This window comes from Lolium perenne, chromosome 7 (genome assembly GCF_019359855.2).
Source record: "Lolium perenne isolate Kyuss_39 chromosome 7, Kyuss_2.0, whole genome shotgun sequence".
NCBI lineage: Eukaryota > Viridiplantae > Streptophyta > Magnoliopsida > Poales > Poaceae > Lolium > Lolium perenne.
This window is the reverse complement of record NC_067250.2, coordinates 75,651,557-75,674,803: the sequence shown is the minus strand read 5'-3', so window position 1 is coordinate 75,674,803 and position 23,247 is coordinate 75,651,557. Positions and strand designations below refer to the sequence as shown.

The 23,247-nt window shown below is 49.9% G+C and overlaps 1 protein-coding gene, 4 long non-coding RNA genes and 1 pseudogene across 7 annotated transcripts in view; 2 read left to right on the top strand and 4 right to left on the bottom strand.

Moving 5' to 3' along the window:
* Window positions 1-201: 201 nt before the first annotated feature.
* Window positions 202-2,882, bottom strand: LOC127317016 (uncharacterized). Its single transcript, XM_051347535.2, has 8 exons — window positions 2,626-2,882; window positions 2,325-2,532; window positions 2,037-2,231; window positions 1,783-1,956; window positions 1,321-1,689; window positions 1,040-1,240; window positions 851-971; window positions 202-438 (listed from the first exon to the last, which is right to left on the bottom strand). Exons 1-8 carry the CDS (start codon window positions 2,802-2,804, stop codon window positions 365-367), a joined length of 1,521 nt encoding a protein of 506 aa, XP_051203495.2. The 5' UTR covers window positions 2,805-2,882; the 3' UTR covers window positions 202-364.
* A 1,294-nt stretch (window positions 2,883-4,176) lies between these two features.
* LOC139833465 (uncharacterized) lies at window positions 4,177-4,778 on the bottom strand. Its single transcript, XR_011749273.1, has 3 exons — window positions 4,557-4,778; window positions 4,364-4,478; window positions 4,177-4,278 (listed from the first exon to the last, which is right to left on the bottom strand). It is a non-coding gene; the product is annotated as an uncharacterized lncRNA (long non-coding RNA).
* A 7,813-nt stretch (window positions 4,779-12,591) lies between these two features.
* On the top strand, window positions 12,592-16,811 carry LOC127317017 (expansin-B2-like; annotated as a pseudogene).
* Window positions 16,812-17,761: 950 nt separating this feature from the next.
* Window positions 17,762-19,458, top strand: LOC127317020 (uncharacterized). The gene is made up of 2 exons (XR_007860769.2): window positions 17,762-18,580; window positions 19,143-19,458. It is a non-coding gene; the product is annotated as an uncharacterized lncRNA (long non-coding RNA).
* Window positions 19,459-19,735: 277 nt separating this feature from the next.
* LOC127317018 (uncharacterized) lies at window positions 19,736-22,620 on the bottom strand. Of its 2 annotated transcripts, none has more exons than XR_011748112.1 (2): window positions 21,692-22,620; window positions 19,736-20,494 (listed from the first exon to the last, which is right to left on the bottom strand). It is a non-coding gene; the product is annotated as an uncharacterized lncRNA (long non-coding RNA). The 2 variants fall into 2 exon arrangements; XR_011748111.1 differs by having other exon boundaries at window positions 19,736-20,476.
* A 153-nt stretch (window positions 22,621-22,773) lies between these two features.
* The window catches only part of LOC127317021 (uncharacterized), a 7,189-nt gene continuing 6,715 nt past the window's right edge, over window positions 22,774-23,247 (bottom strand). The window contains exons 1-2 of one of the 2 annotated variants that reach the window (XR_011748113.1): window positions 23,161-23,247; window positions 22,774-23,070 (exon numbers count right to left, since the gene is read on the bottom strand). The exon at window positions 23,161-23,247 is cut by the window's right edge and continues 6,715 nt beyond it. This is a non-coding gene — a long non-coding RNA (uncharacterized lncRNA). The remainder of the gene's footprint in view (window positions 23,071-23,160) is intronic. The other variant, XR_007860770.2, reaches the window with a different exon arrangement.

The following is a 23,247-nucleotide window of genomic DNA, read 5'->3' as shown; positions in this document are numbered from 1 at the left end:
GGCACCCTTTGCCGTGTGCATGTGCACGGCAAAGAAAGCCTTTGCCGTGCGGCTTTCTCTTTGCCGTGCGCATGTGCACGGCAAAGGTGCTGAAAAAATTCCAGGTTTTTGCTGTTTCCATTTAATCCCTGCACATATAATTCACAAAATAGATATATATTTCCAGATACATATATAGCACAATATATAGACATTTGCACATCATCAACAACATAGTTCAACCACTAATAGTCCAACAAAGTCCATACAATAGTCCAACAACAAAGTCCAACAACAACAAAGTCCACCAACAACAAAGTAGTCCAACAACAAATTCATACATAGAATGCTCCAAGCTCACACAACAAAGTTCATACAAGCAACGTCAACCTTCGCCACTTCCTTGTCCTCCACTTCCTTGTCCTTCTCCACCTCCTTGTCCTCCATCTCCTTGTCCTCCTACGAGTTCATATATAGATGCATAAGTGGCATGCAAGAACTAGAATTGACATGGAAGAACAAGAATTGACATTGAATGGCTAAAATTGAACATAATCGCTAGAATAGACATGAAATGGCTAAAATTCAACATAATGGCTAAGATTGACATGGAATGGCTAAAATTGACATGTAAGAACTAGAATTGACATGGAAGAACTATAATTGACATGGAATGGCTAAAATTGAACATAATCGCTAGAATTGACATGAAATGGCTAAAATTCAACATAATGGCTAAGGATGACATGGAATGGCTAAAATTAACATGGAATAGGTAAAATTGAACATAATGGCTAAAATTGACATGGTTGAATGGCTAAAATTCACAAGTGACATGGTATGGAAGAATTAGAAGTGTAGGAGAACTCACCTAGAAACTGCTGCAGGCTCCGGATGATGCCCGTATTGTTGACGGTCAAGCCAGGTGTCAGCGGGCTCTGACTTGGCGCTTGCTGGAGGAGCGCCATCACAGCCGGATCGGGCGTGGGGATCTGCAATATCCAAAGTTCGGTTAGACAACAAACAAGATTGAGACGGAGATATTAAGTTAACCACTTACAAAATGTGGGAACATAGGAGGACACGACGTGCTAGGAGCACTACTCCCCGGTGGGGAAGTCATGAACATCTGCTGGAACATCTGCTGCTGTTGTTGCATCTGCTGCAACATCTGCTGCTGCATCTGCATGTTCTCCCTAAGCTGCTGCTGCATCTGCATCTGCTCCTCTTGGTGCCTCCGTTCCCTTTCTTCCATCTCCGCCTACGTTGTGTTGCCGCGATGTCAGTAACATTGCAATGGAAAACATGTAATGAAGCGTAGAGGATCGACGAAGAACTTACCCGTAACTTCTCGATAGCTAGGTCCGAAGCCCGTGGGCGGGTCTCTACCCGAGGCTGCTCGCTCGTACGCCCACGACGGATCTGGCGTAGAGATGGAATGGTACTTGGGTCGACTAACCCGTCAGCAATCCATAGGCGGCCACCCTTCTTGCCTTGTCCCGCAAGCACCGCAACCTCAACGTCAAACTCTTCGGTGGTTGGGTCGGCGTCTTCGCCGTGCTTGTCCTTGAACTTCGAGCGGTACGCGCCACACTGGCCCTCCGCTAGGTCGTTGACCCACAAGGACCCCGTTTCAGGATGCGGCTCCTTCCTGGTCTTCGACTTTTGGAAAAAGCCAAACAAGTTTGGTGCCACGCCTGTCTTCACTTCCTGCAAAAGAGTACATGCAATTAAGTGAAGAGGGAGACACTTGCGGGGCTAGCAATAACATAAAACGAAAGAATGAAGAAACCACTTGCTCACCTCATCCTGCAAGGTAAGGGCCAAGTTCTTGCTGCCCAGGACATGTGATCCACCTCCCATCTCTGAACGCTTCTGCTTGCCCTCCTCGTGCTTCCGGGCGTACTCGCGGGATGTCCACCATATGACCATCGCAAGAAAGCACGCCCTGTCTTCCCCGACGTACTGAGGAGGGTGCTACATACACAAGATAGACCCATTATTAGAACATAAACTACATGAAAATGCGGAAATAAATAACACATCGATGCTAATACCTGCAGGTACTGCCATGGTGCCATGAGCGTATCCCGACAATCAGCCTTACTCATCCAAACTTTGCGCTCGGCGTGCCAGTCGCGGACGCACTGGACACGTGCCTCGTAGTGCATGCCAGTCACCCTCACCCTGCACAACTCGTGTAAGATAACGTCGCACGCAATTTCCTTGCCCTCAGCCCTCTTGAAGTATTTCTGCAACCATGCACATAGGTAAAATAAGATGAATTAGAGCAACTATTGGTAGCCAAGAAGTGTTTGAATGCTAAGAAGCCAAAAGTCACGTACCCAGAAGTGGCGGACAACCCGCTCTTGCATGTTTCCGTACTTGCCGCTAGGATCTTCCGCGTAGCTGTAGTGCTTCCAAGTCCAAGCCACGTCGCGGCCACCAGTAGGGAGATTGACAATCCCAGGGAAATGCTTCCTAATTATGCCTCCAAGGATGTTCGGGTACTCACGTGTCGGCTTCCTCCTCGGGTCGCCATACTTGAACATGCTGCACAACGAAATGCCAAAATCAGTATGCATGTGATAAAAATATGTATAATGATAAAAATTTCAATAATGGAATGCCAAAATCAGCATGTACCTCTTTCCAGCGGGCACGAGAACAACATCGCGGAAGGCCCAAGTTTTTAGCTTGGGGAGTTTCGTAATCCCGCGCCTATACGGCTTCTTGTCCCGTGGTTCCAGCCTCTCCTCGGCTGCAACGTACACCTCCTCCACCGGCGGAGACCAAACTAGGGTCGGGTCTAGCTCCGGCGGCATACCCCCCAGCCCCTCATCCTCCTCGAGGTCCTCCCCACCGTCCTCCCCACCGTCCTCCCCACCGTCCTCCCCACCGTCCTCCCCACTGTCCTCCCCACCGTCCTCCCCACCGTCCTCCCCACCGGCCTCCTCGTCCTGCCCACCGTGCTCCTCACCGTCCTCCTCGTCCTCCCCACCCCACTGCTCCTCGTCATCATCCTCGGCTGGGGGAGGACTAGGAGAAGGGGTACGAAGTCGCCGTGGCTGGGCATTCTTCCTCCGTAGTGGAGGGCTAGGAGGAGCGCTAGGAGGAGCGCTAGGAGGACGTGTGTGCGACGACGAACCACTCGAAAGTCCCACAAGCTCAGCCACGGCCTTGATCTTCTTTTTGAAACCTCCCTTTCTTTTTCTTGGCGGCATGTTTCAATCACCTGCAAACACAATGAAAAGAGTGGTTTATTAGTATGCAATGTAAACAGATGAATATTAGTGAAATCAACAATAAATAGCACATAGTTCAGTACATAGATCATAGTTTATTACAAATAGCACATAGTTCAGTACATAGGATAGCCTCACAATTACAACTACATAGATCATAGTTTATTACAAATAACACATAGTTCAGTACATATATAGGATAGCCTCACAATTACAACTACATAGATCAGTAGCCTATGTCGACATCCGTATTTGGACCACATGTTTCATCATCATCAGGCTCAGCGAACCAATAATCATCGATGAAACCTGGAGGTGGTCCATTTGGATCTAGGTCAATGCCTGCTTTGAACGCCTCGAGCAAACTTAGGTCTTCTACGGCACACACATCCTCAGCTTCATATTCTTCATTGTCTTCCTCCATAACCGCATCTTCTTCTTGCTCATCGTCTACGACCATGTTATCAACAACGGCCGACAAGTCGATAGTGAAATGACCGGGGAGCCCTTCTTCTTGATAAAAATCAACGATCCTTGTTGAGGGGTCTACGTGGCGGTAATCGTCCTTGTTTGGCGGGGGTGGCCTAATGCGTGAAGGAACCGTCATCACAACATCCCATCCATGTAGACGTTTGGTCGGGTTTCGGCACGCGTACGGGAGATAGAATACTTGGAAGGCTTGGGTGGCCAAAATGTACACGTCCTCTCCCTTATAAACAGAGCTTCTTTCAACTTCGACCAATCCAATTTCAGGATCCCGTCTCACGCGACGTGGGTCGAACCAATGGCATTTGAATACGACGGGATTTAGCCCTTTGTCAAACCCGTAATTCAGCTCGTATATACCCTCGACTCTTCCATAGTAATGGAGTCCATCATCACCTTGACATACCACCCCGCTATTTATTGTCTTCTTGTTTGGACGGCTTGTTGTGTATTGATGGGTGCCGAAGCGATACCCGTTCACGTCATAAGAATTGAACGAGTCGACGGAATGGTTGAAGCCCCTAGCAATTTTTCGTAGCAAGGGATTCATGTCTTTGTCAGTTCTTGCCTACAAGATTAGGACGACAAGTTTAGAACAAGAAATGTCGGCCGAAATGTCGACAGTGTACAAACAAATTTGGATAGGATAGTACCAAACCACAGAACCAGCTACTGAAACCGTGACCGCCGCCCTTATCGAAAATATCCTTGGATTCTTCCGAGGTAGGATCCCTGTGGGTATACCTCCAATATTTAGCCGTGAATTGTCTATAAGAATGAACGGAGGAAGAGTTAGCCACGAACATACGATGAATGTTTGCGAATAACTAAATGGTTAGCACTTACTTGATGTACGGCTTCACTTCCACCATGGTGTTCAAGACATATGAGTGGATCAACTCCCGCTCAGGTAAATTCGTTGTGTACGGCTTCGAGCCACTTGACTTGCCGCCAAGCCCTATGAAGATGCTAAGCTTGGGTACATCTTCATTGTTGGCGGCATTGTAACGGAGGACCGGGTTGTGCTTTGTGGGAATGTTGGGATCATAGTGCTTAGTGGTGAAGTTTGCCACCTCCACGTTCAGACTGCCTCGGCTATGGATGCTTCGATCTTGCATTTATTGCCGGTCATCTGACGAAGCTTTTGTGTTTCTCTCTCGGGACCAAACTGCCAACGGCCCCAATTCGGCCCCCCCTTTAAGCATTCCTTCGCGAGGTGGAGGATCATATGTTGCATCGGATTAAAGAACGCTGGAGGAAAGATCTTCTCTAGATCGCAAAGCAACATGGGTGCCTGTTCATCCAGCTTCTCAATCACTTTAGTGTCTAACTCCCTAGCACAAATCCGCGGAAGAAATAACTCAACCTCGCTAGCACTCGCCAAGTCTTCTCAGGGACATAGCCTCGAATCATCACCGGCATTATCCGCTCAATCCATACGTGGTAGTCATGACTCTTCAGTCCTTGTACTCGCAACGTTTCAATGTTAAGACCCCTCATCCAGTTGGCTGCGAACCCATCAGGGAAAAACAAGGAGTCCTTCATCCATTGGAAGACCTCCCTTTTTTGGGCCTTTGTGAGGCGTAACGGAGCGTGTGGCTTAGTCCAAGTTTTTTGGCACCATGAGGTGGCTTCATGTTCAACTCTGGCCTATCGCACAACTTTTCTTGGTCAATTCGAGCCTTTATGTTATCCTTCGTCTTCTCAGTGTCCACTATGGTGCTCCAAATGGCTTCACTGATATTCTTCTCGGTGTGCATTACATCAATGTTATGCGGGAGCTCGAGAAACTCAAAGTAAGGAAGCTTCCAGAAGCACGGCTTGTGGGTCCATTGGTGTGTCTCCCCATATCCCAAGAAACCATTCCCATCAGGGTTAGGCTGGAGAGCGTCTAACTCGGCCTTGGTTTCCTGTCCGGTCTTCGGAATTGGCTTCGGTGCATGGACAACACGGCCTTTTTTGAAGCTCTTTACATCACTCCTGTATTCATGATTCTGCTCAAGGAACTGCCGAGCTTCATCAAAGCAGGAATACTTGCACCCTTGTTTAGCCAGAAGAAAGTCACGGCTTGCCTGCACTCCGGACAAGGCCACTTCCCATGTGTACACCACCCGCAGAACAAAGCACGTGCTGGCAAGTCATGCAGAGACGTGTGGTACCAGACATACATATCGAAGTGTTCCTTCTTTGCCGCGTCATAAGTTCGGATCCCGCGATCTTCCCAGCCAAGAAGCAAGTCATCAATCAGTGGTTCCAGATACACGTTCATGTTCTTACCCGGGTATTTCGGTCCTGGGATTATCATCGACACAAACATGTACTCTGATCTCGTGCAGACGCCAGGGGGTAGGTTCAGGGGAATAACAAACACTGGCCAACAACTGTATACCGCAGCCGACATACCATATGGATTGAACCCATCGGTTGATATCGCAATTGCTACGCTCCTCGGGTCACCGGCTTTCAGGGGATATTTCTTGACAAAGTTCTTCCATGCAGTACCATCCGACGGATGTATCATCTTGCCACCTGCCTGGTCTGATCCCTTCTACAGCCCACCTCATCTGGCCGCAGTATCCTCGGTCATGAAGAGCCGCTGGATCCTCGGTAGGACTGGAAGATAGCGGAGGATATTCTTGGCAACCGTGGTCTGCCTCTTCTGACCATCACCATTGGTGTCAACCTCAAAGTACCTAGAGCTATTGCAATGGATGCAATAGTTTGTGTTAGCATGCTCCTCTCTGAATAGCATGCATCCCTTTGGACAAGCGTGTATCTGCTGAGATGACATCTTGAGGTCACTGAGCAATTTTTTCGAATAGTAGAAGTTTTGCGGCAAGAGGTGCCCTTTCGGCAGAATGCTGCCAACGAGGACCAGAAGTTCATCGAACCCATCTCTGCACAGATTCCTGTGGCACTTAAAGGCCAAAAGGCGAGCGATGGCATCTAGTTGGGTGACATCTGTATTTACGTGTAGGGGTTTCTGCGAAGCAAACAAAGCCTCGTAATACTTCTTTGTGTTTTCCTCCGGCTCCTCACTTGTCTCCGCATCCCTAGATGTCTCCGCCTCTACATGAGGGCTTTCAGGCACATTACCATTAGCCAAGTTCTCTAGGCACCTATCAAACCCAGTATCATATTCTCTCGTAGGCTGAATCTGCCGCACCTCCTTCCTAGCACGTTTCTTCGCCTTTTCTCCATGAAAAGTCCAAATCTTGTAGGACGGTTTGAACCTGCACTTGATCAGGTGAAGACTCATAGTTTCCTTGTCCTGTGTTTTTTGGTTAGCGCACTTACTACAAGGGCAAAAAACTGTCCTGGGTCTGCTAGGGATGTCAAACGCGCTGTCCACGAACTGCTTGGTCTTTTCTCCCCATTCCTCAGTATATTTCCACGGACCGATTCTGCCATCGTACATCCAGTCACGGTTATCCATCCTCTAACCAGCACCAAAACAGACGAACTTAGAATTTATATCAAACATGATCCGCATTTTAATTTTTCCTTTTTACGCATGCATCAACCTGAATCTCTACTAGGTGGGCTCCTAGCAGCCGCCGGATCCGTAGATTGAGTACGTTCTCCCTGCTCTACCTGATCCGAGACAGATTTCGGCAGCACCTCCCCGCTGCTCTCCCGATACACGTCTCGCCAGAAAGCCGAGAGGGGTGTGCATCCGGAGAACAACGGGGAGGCGCTGCCGAAATCCTGACTCGGATCGGGGTAGAGCAGGGAGAACGTACCCAACTACGCATCCGCCGACTGTCCCGATAAATGCCGTAAGAGTTACGCTTCATAATATGCGAGACCACTAATGCATATTTATCCGCGTAACCCTTACGGTCGGGAAGAGACGCCTAGGTATCGCGACAGACTTGGTGATCTAGACCCACAAAAAAAACCTAGGTGCACGAGAGGCGAACGGATTCTCACCCTCGAAGCGTGATCGACAGCCGGCGAAGAAGACCAACGACCCTCCGGCAAATTCCCCTCCGGGAAAACGGTCTCTCCGAGCAACGCTCCTCAAGCACCCCGACAACGCCGGCCCCTGTGTCCACCTCGAAACATCGTCTGCATAGCGAGAAAACTAATTAGCGATAAAGACCATTTGTTTCCTCTAAATCCAACTATTATAAATACACTATTTCTAATTGTGCCCTAAATCCCATTACTAAAATAATTTCTATACTAAACTATTCTATTTTTTATGCAATTTTATTTTAACTACAAATTAGCATGCATAATATGTTTTAACTACCCTAAATACAATAAGTAATATGCAAATTTCAAAAAAAAAAAAATGCACACATACTGTGAGGGCCGGCAGCGCTTTGCGGGCGAGCAGCAGCGGCAGCTGCGGGCGAGCAGCGGCAGCTCTGCGGGCGAGCAGCAGCAGCTGCGGGCGAGCGGGGGATGGCCGGGTGCAGCTGCGGGCGGGGGAGGACCGGGTGCAGCTGCGGGCGGGGAGGGCCGGGTGGGGCGGGCGAGGGAGCGGCGGGGCAGGGCCGGGCGAGGGAGCGGCGGGGAGGGCCGGACGCGGCAGCGGCGGGGATGGCTGGGTCGGGCCGGCGAGGGAGCGGCAGCGGCGGGAGGAGCGGCAGCGGCGGGGCGGGGAGGAGCGGCAGCGGCGGGGCGGGGAGGAGCGGCAGCGGCGGGGGCGGGAGGGTAGATCGAGGCGGCGCGTGCGGCGGCGTGCGTGCGGCGGCGCGGCCGGTGCGAGGGGCGGCGCGGCGTGTGCGGCGGCGGCGTGGCGGCGGCGGGCGTGCGTGTGCGGGGAGGAGCTAGCTGCCCCTGTTTTGTCTGTGTGGAGGAGAAGGGGGGTCGGGCCGACACTGCCTTATCCTCTGCCTTTGCCGTGCGGGCTGCCTTTGCCGTGCGGCAAAGGGGCTTTGCCGTGCGGGCTGCCTTTGCCGTGCGGCAAAGGGGCTTTGCCGTGCGCCAGGGGGCTTTGCCGTGTGCTCTTGCACGGCAAAGATCTTTGCCGTGCGCTTTTGCACGGCAGAGGTCTTTGCCGTGCGTTTGTGCACGGCAATGAATTTTTTTTTAACATTCAACAATGCTTTCTTTTAGTTTAGGGTGTATATGCACCCTGGTGTAGAAACATCGTGTCCAATTACTATTTCCTACAAAAGTTAATGTATTTGGGATATCATTTGTGATAAGGGGGTGAACATGTGAATTGTACCAGATTTTGTAGACCCCCCGAGGCACGCAGACCGCCGTTTTCGGGGGGGAACGACCGCCGGAGCACCGGAATGCCACGAAAACTTGCATGTGGATCTAGGATATGTGTCAAAGTGTGTTTGGAAGGTGTGATTCACCAAATGGTGCAAGGCATTGCTCCCATGTGTGACATTCCTCTCTTTCGGGCGATAACACTTGGAAGATTCCTCCACTTGTAGGCTAAAGTGTCCCGCTGCGGGTATACCGGAGGCTATAGTGTGCCAAATGGTGCCAAACCTTGCTTTACATGTGTATATGGACTAACCAAAACCAAACCTATCAAAAAGTATGTTCGTGGAACCTCGCGCGGTGAAATCTAGGGGGGTAGACCCCCCCGAGGCACGCAGACAGCCATTTTCGGGGGGGAACGACCGCCGGAGCACCGGAATGCCACCAAAACTTGCATGTGGACCTAGGATATGTGTGAAAGTGTGGTGGAATGTGTGATCCACCAAATGGTGCAAGGCATAGCTCCCATGTGTGAGCTTCCCCTCTTTCGGGCGATAACACTTGGAAGATTCCTCGACTTGTAGGCTGAAGTGTCCCGCTGCGGGTATACCGGAGGCTATAGTGTGCCAAATGGTGCCAAACCTTGCTTTACATGTGTATATGGACTAACCAAAACCAAACCTATCAAAAAGTATGTTGGTGGAACCTCGCGCGGTGAGATCTAGGGGGTAGACCCCCCGAGGCACGCAGACCGCCCTTTTCGGGGGGGGCCGCGCGCCGGAGCACCGGAATGCCACCAAAACTTGCATGTGGACCTAGGATATGTGTGAAAGTGTGGTGGAATGTGTGATCCACCAAATGGTGCAAGGCATAGCTCCCATGTGTGAGCTTCACCTCTTTCGGGCGATAACACTTGGAAGATTCCTCGACTTGTAGGCTGAAGTGTCCCGCTGCGGGTATACCGGAGGCTATAATGTGCCAAATGGTGCCAAATCTTGCTTTACATGTGTATATGGACTAACCAAAACCAAACCTATCAAAAATTATGTTGGTGGAACCTCGCGCGGTGAAATCTAGGGGGGTAGACCCCCCGAGGCACGCAGACAACCATTTTCGGGGGGGAACGACCGCCGGAGCACCGGAATGCCACCAAAACTTGCATGTGGACCTAGGATATGTGTGAAAGTGTGGTGGAATGTGTGATCCACCAAATGGTGCAAGGCATAGCTCCCATGTGTGAGCTTCACCTCTTTCGGGCGATAACACTTGGAAGATTCCTCGACTTGTAGGCTGAAGTGTCCCGCTGCGGGTATACCGGTGGCTATAGTGTGCCAAATGGTGCCAAACCTTGCTTTACATGTGTATATGGACTAACCAAAACCAAACCTATCAAAAAGTATGTTGGTGGAACCTCGCGCGGTGAAATCTAGGGGGGTAGACCCCCCCGAGGCACGCAGACAGCCATTTTCAGGGGGGAACGACCGCCGGAGCACCGGAATGCCACCAAAACTTGCATGTGGACCTAGGATATGTGTGAAAGTGTGGTGGAATGTGTGATCCACCAAATGGTGCAAGGCATAGCTCCCATGTGTGAGCTTCCCCTCTTTCGGGCGATAACACTTGGAAGATTCCTCGACTTGTAGGCTGAAGTGTCCCGCTGCGGGTATACCGGTGGCTATAGTGTGCCAAAGTGTGTCAAACCTAGCTTTCCATGTGTATATGGCCTAAACAAAACCAAACCTATCAAAAAGTATGTTGGTGGAACCTCGCGCGGTGAAATCTAGGTAGACCCCAGAGGCACGTGACGACCATTTTCGGGGCCACGACCGCCGGAGCACCGGAATGCCACCAAAACTTGCATGTGGACCTAGGATATGTGTGAAAGTGTGTTGGAAGGTGTGATTCACCAAATGGTGCAACGCATTGCTCCCATGTGTGAGATTCCTCTCTTTCGGGCGACAGTACTTGGAAGATTCCTCGACTTGTAGGCTGAAGTGTCCCGCTGCGGGTATACCGGTGGCTACAATGTGCCAAAGTGTGCCAAACCTACCTTTACATGTGTATATGGACTAAGCAAAACCAAACCTATCAAAAAGTATGTTGGTGGAACCTCGCGCGGTGAAATCTAGGGGGGTAGACCCCCCGATGCACGCAGACCGCCGTTTTCGGGGGGGAACTACCGCCGGAGCACCGGAATGCCACCAAAACTTGCATGTGGACCTAGGATATGTGTGAAAGTGTGGTGGAATGTGTGATCCACCAAATGGTGCAAGGCATAGCTCCCATGTGTGAGCTTCCCCTCTTTCGGGCGATAACACTTGGAAGATTCCTCGACTTGTAGGCTGAAGTGTCCCGCTGCGGGTATACCGGAGGCTATAGTGTGCCAAATGGTGCCAAACCTTGCTTTACATGTGTATATGGACTAACCAAAACCAAACCTATCAAAAAGTATGTTGGTGGAACCTCGCGCGGTGAAATCTAGGGGGGTAGACCCCCCCGAGGCACGCAGACAGCCATTTTCGGGGGGGAACGACCGCCGGAGCACCGGAATGCCACCAAAACTTGCATGTGGACCTAGGATATGTGTGAAAGTGTGGTGGAATGTGTGATCCACCAAATGGTGCAAGGCATAGCTCCCATGTGTGAGCTTCCCCTCTTTCGGGCGATAACACTTGGAAGATTCCTCGACTTGTAGGCTGAAGTGTCCCGCTGCGGGTATACCGGTGGCTATAGTGTGCCAAAGTGTGTCAAACCTAGCTTTCCATGTGTATATGGCCTAAACAAAACTAAACCTATCAAAAAGTATGTTGGTGGAACCTCGCGCGGTGAAATCTAGGGGTAGACCCCGAGGCACGCATGACCGCCGTTTCGGGAACGACCGCCGGAGCACCGGAATGCCACCAACACTTGCATGTGGACCTAGTATATGTGTGAAAGTGTGTTGGAAGGTGTGATTCACCAAATGGTGCAAGGCTGTGTGGCATTCCTCTCTTTCAGGCGATAGCACTTGGAAGATTCCCCGAACGCGGTTTGTTTACGCCGAAACCCTGATATGTTGGAGGGGGAGTAAGGATTTAGAGTACTTGTCGTATTGCAAAAATATAGTATAAACATTCATTAATCAAGATGTGGTACTTGTCATATTTCAAGAATAAAATATAAGCATTAAAATAAGTACAATATAGAAAGAAAAAGAAGAAAATACCACAAGGCACACGGCAAAGGAAAATGTGCACGGCAAAGCAGCCTTTGCCGTGCGAGTCTGTGCACAGCCCACGGCAAAGAAGCCTGTGCCGTGCGGATGGGTCGGGCGCACGGCAAAGGACATCTCACGGCAACGCCTTCCTCTCTTTGCCGTGCCTTCTTTCATTGCCGTGCGCTTTGCTGAGGCTTTGCCGTGCGCTTTTTCTTTGCCGTGCGCCGTAGGTCCTCTTTGCCGTGCGTTGGTCTTTGCCGTGCGTTTTCTGTTTACCTCGCACGGCAAAGTATTCTTTGCCGTGCGCGAGCACACGGCAAAACGTGGTTGCACGGCAACGAGCGTTTTTCCCGTAGTGAGGCGCCGACTCTCCAATTCTCGATTGTCAGTTTGTCACCTCACTTTGCCTTTTGGCCCGCCTACAAATTCCATCCCTCCCAGCCATCAAAACACGAGCGGCAGCAGTAACCACTCCTGAAAGTCGAAGGAGGTACAAAAAATCGAAGTGCCAATATGGCTGGTGTGACCACGAATTCCGTTGCCATTGCCGCACGTACTCCTCTGCATCCTCGTCACCTCCGTCCGTTCTACATCCAATTACAGCACCTCCCCAGCTCCATCCCCCAGCCCCAGCTACAGCACCTCCGCCACTCCTCCACCCAGCTATATATAGCAGCTCCGCCGTTCCATCCTCCAACTACAGCACCTTCGGCGCTCCATCCTCAAGCTCAGGCTGGCTCCCCGCAAAGGCCACCTGGTACGGCAAGCCCAACGGCGCCGGCCCCATCAATAACGGTACGTCAGTCGTCAGTACATGCCGGCGGCGCGATTAATGTACTTGCGTCAAGCAGTGCCAACTCAGTAGCAGTAATATATGCCCATCGATCAATTTATTTCCAGGTGGTGCTTGCAACTTCAAAAACAACCACAAGGCCCCGTTCTTCTCCATGACGTCGTGCGGCAACCAGGCTCTGTTCAAGGACGGCGCCGGCTGCGGCGCCTGCTACCAGGTACTACCATGAATGGTGCCGTGCCGGCAATGTCAGTTAAATTAGTTGATGCGGATCCAGTCATACTCAGACCGAAGTAGCCCAGCGTGTTAAGTAGTGGAGGCCATGACATCCTGCCATGTTCGCGAGTACATACAATCGGGACGTTGACCTTTTTCGTTTTCCTTGATTGATTCGATCTTTCAGATACGATGCAACAAAAAGAACTACCCTGAGTGCTCCAACGTGGCGAAGACGGTCGTCATCACCGACATAAACGACGGCCCCATGGCCAAGTACCACTTCGACCTTAGTGGCACGGCGTTCGGAGCCATGGCGCTCCCAGGCCGGAACGCCCAGCTCCGTCGCGCGGGCAAGATCAGCATACAGTTTAGGAGGGTGCCCTGCAACTGGCCGGGCGTGAAGATCACCTTCTACGTCCTCAAGGGTGCCAACCCGTACTACACTACGGGAGAACCGACGTGTGCCGACGGCCAGGCTATGTGCCGACGGCCAAATGTCGGGGCCGTCGGCACAGAGGCCTCCAGCTACCGGCGACGAAGCTCACCGTCGGCACAGCGGGGCCGTCGGCACAACGCACGGTACACCGACGGCCACCCTCGGCGCAACCTCGGCCGTCGGCACAGCTAGGTGGAGCCCGAAGGTCACCGTCGGCACATCTGCAACCGTCGGTACACGCTCTGACAGGAGGGCCCAGCCGTTAAACTGTCACGGCGCCGTCTGCACTGTGCCGACGGTAGCCCACGGCGCAACGGCGGCCGTCGGCACAGCGCCTGACTGCTGGGTCCTCCTGCTTCTGTGCCGACGGTGACCCACGGCACAACGGCGGCCGTCGGCACAGCCAAATATGCACATTTTTTGGTTTTTCCTGTTTTTTTTGCATCAAAGAGATAATTATTACCCATATAATTATTAATCCATATCATTTTTTTTGTTTATTTATTTCTCACTGCTATTTTGGCGAACCCCTTTGCGAGAAACCTATATATATGTATAAGGGCGGTATAGAACCCCTTCGCCAGAAATCGAACCTCGGAGGGGGTGAATGGCCCACACACGATACAAAATACTTAAGACCCACACACGATACAAAATACTTAAATAACTAGACTCACACACATACCAAAGCGCTTACAGAACTAGACCCACACACGAACCGAAACAGTTAAAGAACTACACCCACACAGAGGAAGCAAAACACTTAAAGAAACTACACCCACACACATGAACCAAAACACTTAAAGAACTAGACCCACACACAAACCAAAGCTTTTAAAGAACTACACCCACACACGAACAAAGCACTTAACACTGGGTCGACACACACATATTAATCAGAGAAGTCGAAATCTTCATCCTCGCTGGGGGTGTCCTCTGAAGCGGTGGTTGTGAGGTTCCACAACCACCGTTCATCATTCTCCCCCCATGTCGACGCCTCTCCTTTGGCGTACTCTGCTTCAACCTCGGCCTTCAACTGCCGCTTTCCCGCCTCCTCTCTCTCCCCGTACGTCCGCTTCTCCTTCCGTAATGCGCGCGTTGCCTCGACGTCTCCGGGATGGTCTCTGCGCCACCGTGCCATGAACTGCTCGTCCGCCTCGGTGGTATCAATCCGCCGCCGGCCAGCCCGTACCGCCGCGCTTCACCCCGTGAGCGAAGTAGTGGCTCGCAGAGAGACTCTGAGCTTCCGTCAGAGACCTGACCTCCGGGAAGTTCATTTCGTGGCGCGGCCGGCCAAACCTCCAAGCCGCAACGTCGTATGCGCGGGCAGCAGCCTCCTTCGTGTAGAAGGTGCCGAGCCACACACGCGTACCACCGGCGGTGATTTCAGCCGCGAAATGTCCCGCAGGCCGCAGGCGAACGCCGATGAAGCCCGTGTTGCTACGGCGACGAGGAGCCATCTCAGCGGCTGCTCAGCTCAGAGGATTTTGTGGTTCTATTGGATGAGAGAAGTGATGAAGGGAGAAATGTTGCTGGTGCTGTTAGTGGAGAAGCCATGGCTATATATTGGATGAGACGCATTATTTCTGAAATTGTAGACTCAGCTCGAGGAGGCCTATGCAGTAGCTTACGAGGAGTATCTCGAGAAGGTTAAGGAGCATGACCTTGTGAAAGATGCCTATGTCCAGTGGACGAGCAACCGGCGGTAAGTTTCAATCTCTATGGTTGCAAAACATCATAAGTCCCCATGTTTGAATCTGAGCTATCTCTCCCGTTTCTTGCAGAGTTTCACTCGGTTCATGATGACTGGAGTGCGAGAGGAACCACTCCCAGAGCCACCTCATCCGGGGCCGACGCCAGTGTTCCCGTCCAAGGAGGAGTTCTATATCATGTACAAGCGTCAGCGTCAGTTGACCCCGGTAAGTTGCTAACTTGGCTAAGTTGCTAACTTGGTGTGACATGGCTAAGTTGCTAACTCCCTCCAACATGTAGGGATTGGGAGAATCCGGGAACGACACTCCTTGTGGTACGCCGATGCACCCCGGTCGCCATTCTCCTGGTGCTTCTGCCGAACCTCGGCATTTTTCTGGTTCCGGTGGCTCTCGTCGTGGTTCTACCTCCCCGAGCACCGTCGAGATACAGCGGCCTCACTTCACCCACTCGGAGCTAGATCGTCTGTAGCTAGATCGTCACTCGGGTGGTGCACCACCATAGTTTCTACATTGTACTAGCACATGATGACATGCTCCATCTTTGTAGTGGATCCGGTGTATGTACCATGGTCTTGTATGCTATATTTGTGCTATTTGTGAGATTTGATGCTATATTTGTGAGATTTGGTGCTATACGGTGATATCTGTGTGCTATATGGTGATATATATGTTACTGCATATTCAATCCTATAATATGTGCATTTTCTGCGATTTTCTGAGCAAACGAGGCCAAATTGGCAAAAATCGTAAAAATCGGGCCTGGCTGTGCCGACGGTGTCACCGTCGGCACAGGCCCGTAGCTGTGCCAAATGGCAGGGTCTGTGCCGACGGTGACACCGTCGGCACAGCCAGGCCCAGTTTCGCGCGATTTTCCAGTTTGAATAGCCACCGTTTTGCCGCCATTCTGGGAAAAAAAAAGAAAATTGTGCCGACGGTTACACCGTCGGCACAGCTTGGGACGTTGACGGCGCCGGCGTGACGGCTGGTTGGCTGTGCCGACGATGAGACGGCCGACGGCCACCGTCCAGCCGTCGGCGTACGGCTGTGCCGACGGTGAAGTTCTGTGCCGACGGTGCACGCGCAGACCCCGACGCCTGCTGTGCCGACGGGGAGACGCCGACGGTGACCGTCGGCAGAGACGGTGCCGACGGTGAACGTTGTTGTGCCGACGGTGCGGGGCCGTCGGTGTAGCAGGTCGTCCCCGTAGTGCTACCTCCCGGTGATGCCGGAGAACGTGAACCGGGACGGCACCGTGGTTAAGATGGACATCATGCGGTCCAAGGACGGCCACCTCACCAGGATCTGGGAGTCCATGTACCGCTCCGTGGGTGCCGTCTGGCGGCGCGACTCCGGCAACCCGCTCAAGGGGCCATTGTCCCTGCGCATCACCACCGATTCCGGAAAGACGCTCGTCGCCAGCAATGTTATCCCGGCTCGCTGGAAGGGCGGCAACGGCTACACGTCCAAAGTCCAGTTCCTCGAAATAGGCTTTCGCCCCGCTATATTAATATAGCAACCAACCGATACAACAAGCACGCTGGGGCTGCAGCACAACCAAACCCAAAAGGAAACACAAGAGAAAAGAAAGAGAAAACAAAGCCGACACCGGCAGCTTGACAAGAACAAGGATGACTCGCAACCGCTGCGCCCTCCAGAGAATGCCACCACACTCCTAGCACGCCGAGGCGCCGCGTATCAAGCAACACCTTCAACAAGGAAAGTGACGACGACGCCACTGCTGCCCGGACTAGTCCTAGGGTTTCCCCCGATACGCGGAAGGGATTGGGGAGGGGGGACTACCGACGCCCTTCAGGAAGGCAAGACGACACCCGCAGGCGTCACCGCGTCAGTACCGGGCATGCCGACAAGATTTCTCCCGTCCACCAACCCACACACCCGGACGAATCGACGTGCTCCACCAGACTTGCCGCCCACCAGCACACGCCACCGCGATCTTGAAGCCATCCACGTTGTCTCGTTGTGGTCGCCGGAGAACGGCCTAGAAGTAGAGACGAGAGACAGCCAGGTCGGGGGTAGCAGCACCTCAGCCGAGCGGGAGGGAACTACCTCCACCGCCTTCGCGGTAGCCGACCGGACATGGCAGCGCAGCGGTTGCGAGTCATCCTTGTTCTTGTCCAAAGTCCAGTTCTACTAGATGGACCAAGCGCGCTCTGCTGCGCCCGTTTTGTACTACTGACATTTAGATATTTTTTTGTTGTGATATGTATGCTTTGTAGCAGGAAGACGTCTAGGCATGTGCACCAACATCAAGTAGACACCCAGAAGCAAAGCGAACCAGAACGCACAACCAAAGACACACAAGCAAGAAGAAAAGCGTCCAATTTGTAGCCTGAACCTAACAGCCGTATATGATCCATCTGAATCAAAATCATCCAGTCATGCGTCATGATATAAAATTAGTCAAGCGAACTTGTCGCACTCATAAAACTTCAATACAACAAAAGCACCTTATAATGTGGGTTCTTTTATGGTACCCTCAAATGAATATCAGCCATTAATTTTCGTCCATCCAATGGTTCAAATAGTTTCATACCACAGTCCAATACTTGAGAGGTATGTTACATACCTGTGAGAATTTTCGCACCTCAGAAAAAATAAAAGTAGACGGGCCGGCCCAATAGAAAGGCCCAACTCAGTAGACTGGTCCAACCCGATGATCCGTCGACCACACCAGGTGTCTTTCCTCATTGTTGCTGCGAGAGGTTCCACCATCGCCGCCGCCGCTCTCTCCATTACTCAACTCCGCCGCCGCCGCCGTAGATGGAGAGGAAAACGACGGTGCGCAGCGACTCCTCAGTCGCCTTCCTCACCTTCTCGGCCGCTGTACTCATCCTCGCCGCGGAGGATCTCGGCCTCCCCGACTCCCCGTCCCCATCCCTGGCTCCACCGTTTGCGCCGCGGCCGGCGTCCTGGTCATCCTCACCATGGACGAGGCCAGCAGTTGTTGCACCCTGTCCTTGATAGCCTACCGCACGGCCTGCACCGCCCGCGCGACCACCCTGCTGATTTACTAGTTTGAGTAATTGACATTTTGTAATATGGTTACATTCCTGGTTTTAGATCTTCTTATATTTTGAAGGCACAAGTTTATAAAATCAGCATATGTGCATTTATCAGAACCCTAATTGGACAGAAGGCACAAGTTTATGAAATCAACCTGGTGAATATTTTTGCTATGTTTGCCGGACACTCATATTGTCCAACGAGGCTCTGCAAACTCAGTGCACACATCTTTACTGCAAACCTTGCTTGACTTATGTAGCATCGACAACGCAAGCCTGCCCTTATGATGGCTACTTGGTGACAGAAGCCGATTCCAAGGTATTTGCTTGCTTCTTAATGCAGTGATTAATGCTTAATAAGTGAATTTAAGTATATTTGGAATTAGTGCCCTCTTTGTTGCACAACCTGCTTTCCAATATGTAGCCTCTGGTGGATATAAATAAATCGCTTGTTCAGACAAGTGGTAAAGTTGCAGTACAATAACATGAGTGGTTGCCAATGGCAAAGAAATCTGTCTAAATTCATCACACATGGTACTGCTTCCGCCTATGGGAACTCCCCTATTGTTTGTACTTAGATTGTACATTGTCAATTGCAAGACCATGGTCAGCTTTGTCCTGTAAGTCCAGCATGTCTTAACTGATTTGCTCTATCAGTCTAGAACCATTACTTGGTGCATTAATCCTTTTGTACCTTTGCGTGTATTTTTACACATGTTCAAAACATGTCTAGGAACATGCATAAGTACCGCATTTTATATACTGCCATCCTAGCCGCATAATACTGCAAATCCACAGTGAATAGTGCACTATGAATGGCATGCTTTATATTTATCAGTTAATTCTGCTACTTGTATGTTCAAGTTCAGTTTCTTTCTCAGTTAGCAGAGCTACCAACTGGACAACCGCGAGGTGCTCCATATCATGGTGAGGCGGCAACGAGCTGCGCAAGGCCAGCGATGATCGTCTGGAGGGCAACAACGAGCTGCAGGAAGGCCGGCGACGATCATCTGGAGGGCGGTGACGAGCTGCAGGGAGGCCGGTGACGAGCTGCGAGGCCGGCGACGTGCTGCGGCATAATTGACGGCATAGGTCCTGGTCTTCATGGCGCGATGCATGATTGGAATTTGCTATTCTTCTTTCTCTCCAATGTTTACTTCATTTTATAATGTTTCTGACTGGCTGTTTTTTTTAAAATCTTGGTGCTACTACTGTTTACTCCAATTTGTCAATTCTGTTTGACTGAGAAATCTTGCAGCTAGTTATCTTGTTTCATTCAGAATACTCTTTATCTTACTTTTGAAATAGTTCAATTGCACACTGAAACTCGCCGTGGCTCTAGTGTATTGTTTTTGCTGGAATAGTTGCTGGAATGGCACATGCCAGCAACTAAATTCTGAGTTGCGCGCGCATCCAAAAAAATTGTTGCTACCTAAATCTTCATTCTGCTCGCAAAATACAAGCTCCCAGCCGGTTAGAAAAATGGTTTATCTTCATGTGTCCGCATATTTAATACAGCCATCATATAGGTGAAGTTTCAGAACTAGCCATTGTTGTTACATAGGATTGCATGCAACATTTTGTTCAATACTTTGCCACCATGTAATACGTTGCACGTCAGCTGCGCTAGCCCTCACGGGTCAAAACAGAGCAAGACATGAAGCCAGCTCACTCTTGACTACAGAAGCTCCTGGCCAGCCTCCAGCATGTTGTTGCCACCTCCAGCAGATCGTTGGCAGCCTCCCCGCAGCATGTCGGCGGCCTCACACAGCTCGTCACCGGCCTCCCCGTAGCTTGTTATTGCCCTCCAGACGATCGTCGCCAGCCATCCCGCAGCATGTTGCCGCCTCACCACAATATGGAGCAGCTCGCGATTGTCAACTTGGTAGCTCTGGAAACTGAACTTAAACATACAACTAACAGAAGTAGCAGAATTAACTGACAAATACAAAGCATGCAATTGATAGTGCACTATGCACTATGGATTTGCCATATTATGCGGCTGGAACAGGTGTATATAGAATGCAGTATTGATGAAGTTCTAGACAGGTTTTGAACATGTGTAAATGACACACTAAAAATGCAGTGCACTAATAATACGGTGAAGTTGAATGACCAGTAAAGTTACAGGAACTGCAGACCACTCCACTATGTCGACACCTTCGCTGATGGTGCAGCCATGGAGCTTCGGCCTGGCGCTGGCATGTCCGCATCTCTGAGGAAGATAATGCCACTGTAAATAACAACATAGTTATCTTTTGAATAATAGCGTAGTTAATTTGTCAGATTTCACCAATCATGCAAAAGACTAGCTTGAGCCACCAGAGGGACGCACTAAGTCAGGCAGGAGAAACAAAGATAGATATGGCCAGCTTTGGTATAGAATGACAAATAACAGATCAATTAATCATGGTCATAGCTATATCAGTCGGGCACAATTTGGTGGTACAGGATTCAGGAACAACAAATGAGCTTCTCTTTCGTCATCTTGGAAGTTACAGTAATAATGATCTTGTAAGTTACAGTAATAGTCATCTTGTAAGTTACAGTAATAATACTCATGTTTCTGCGTGAACACGGTGCCAGCGTAACTGCTAGCGAGGGGAAAACAGCAACTCATAACTGTGCATGAGCACCATAGATATGTTGTCAACATAGCAGACTAGTATACTACTGTACTACAGGATTTATATGGTACCATATTGTAGTATAACAAATAAATTCACATGCAATCCTATAAATCATCTCATACAACTCTACTGCCATCTACATTCATTTGTGGTGTTGTATCAGATATAATCATATAAATCAACTAATTATTATGGAATTCTGTCAAAAAGTCCACCAAGAAAGGCACTATCAGGAAGTTGCATCTTTTGACTTGCATACCACTCACGCAAGCTTTTGTTAAAAGACAGCAGCTGGTGCATGGATCTTTTACCTCTCATCCGTTTGTAACCCTGTCAGCCCAACTAAAACCAATACTGGACCAGAACAATGAAGAAATACTATGAAAAAATAAATTCAGTTGAAGAAGTGAATTTAGAATGTATTCCTTTACTGGTTCTAGCAACGGACGCATCTGACCATACAACAGTGGTGCCATCACTCGCTCGGTTTCTCTATACACCTCCTTTGGTATGACAGGTGAGATGTTCACTGGAGATAAGCCATCATAGTAGATAGAATGTGTAGTAGAGTATATATGTCAGTTCATTGTGATCCGTCCTGGACCGCCTGATCTCTCTCACTTTCTCTGTAGCTAGGATTATTTAACAAAGGAGGCCAAATTTTCCAGGGACATAATGTTTGTACTCTGGATTTTCGTTCTGAAGACAAATACAGAGTACATGAAGGACGACAGATGGTGTTGGAGTAACTGGCTCACAGCAATAGATACATTCTCCTAGGATGCTTCGGATCGACGTACCTGGCGGCATCTCTGGATGTTGTGGCTGCGTAGAACTGGTGGCAGCCTTGATGTCGTGGCGTTGTCGACATGGTGACGGCATAGCTCGCCAGCGACGCAGGACTGCCCGATCTGCTGGCGGCGGCAGTTGCCCGCGATGGAGGACAGGGGTGACCTGGTGTCGGCTTTTCTCGCCGGCGATGCAGGCGGCGGTCGCCTTCGACGCAGACGGGTGTCGGTGCCGGCGGCGGTCGCCCCTGACCCAGAGACGGGGTGTCGCGTTTCTCACGATCGAGCTTAGGCCTAAACTCTGTTATCCAATTATTGGGCCGGGCCAAATACTGCTAGTTGTTTCTTTTTTCTTCTCATTTTCAACGTCTTACTAGGCTGTCGGGCCTAATCTAAATCGGTCAATCCTGACCCTTCCTCAAATCATACCTCTCTACTTCTTAGGAGTGGTAAAAGGTACCGTAAAAGAAGCCTATAATTATGCATCATCTTCATGTAAAACTGCCTCAATTTGCTAAGAGCGCCAGAAGTAGCTGGTTGCTTTATCCAACTAAAACCACATTTACAAATAAAAATGGTCCACATCAAATTCCTGAACGGTCTCTTGCTCATACCGTATCTATTATGAATCCCACTTTTTTATAATGAAAACTTTAGGAGCACTGGCATAACTTCTTATAAATAGTAATGCCGGCTAACTAAAGGCTGAGAAAGAGCATTAGTTATAATTTTTAAAGCTATCAAGACAGTTAGAAAGGCAATAGGGAGGATTTTAGGCTCCGAACACCTTACCAATCGTTTATGCCTTGGTGGGAGATTCCTCCGTATTTATCTATGTGGATGCTATCACCATCCAAATTTGTACACTAAGACAATGATATATATGCAATTAGAGAGTAAAGCTCCTCTACTTGAACCATCTACCATTCTTGAAAAGATTAAATTACTGGTCATCAAATTTACCTATAATGAGAGAACTGTCAATAAGATAGGAGTTGCTTTCATGCATTTGACTCTCTAAAGAAACGTTAGGAGTTAAAATACATCACACGCTTTGCTGCGCTGAGATATATTTTGACACATACATCGAAATATGTTGTCTAAAATGTATTTCCTCTATTTTGAAAAAGAATTATTTCACGCTTGAGATATATATACAATAAAACAGTACAGAGAACATGTCCAGTTTTAACACAAAACGTGTCTACCTCTTCTCTGCACTATTGCCAGCTCATTCTAACATTTTGCCCAATTTTCCCTAAATAAACATCTAATCGTAACTATTCATCGCATGTACGTCCATACCCTAGCTGCAAACTTGCTCCGATTCATCAACCATGTGCTCTTTAACCCCGTCAAGAATCTCCAGTCATATCCTTCATCAGGAATATCTATGTCTGTATAATTCCGTATCAATGCATAAAATTAATGAGGTAATTTCAAAAAGATCATATCAATAGACTAAGTTTTAGTGAACTTACATAGTATTATTACCTTCTTCGGTCAACAAAGAACACGAAGGATACATATCTTTTTCCCATATGAAGCATTGCTCTATGCTCCATTAT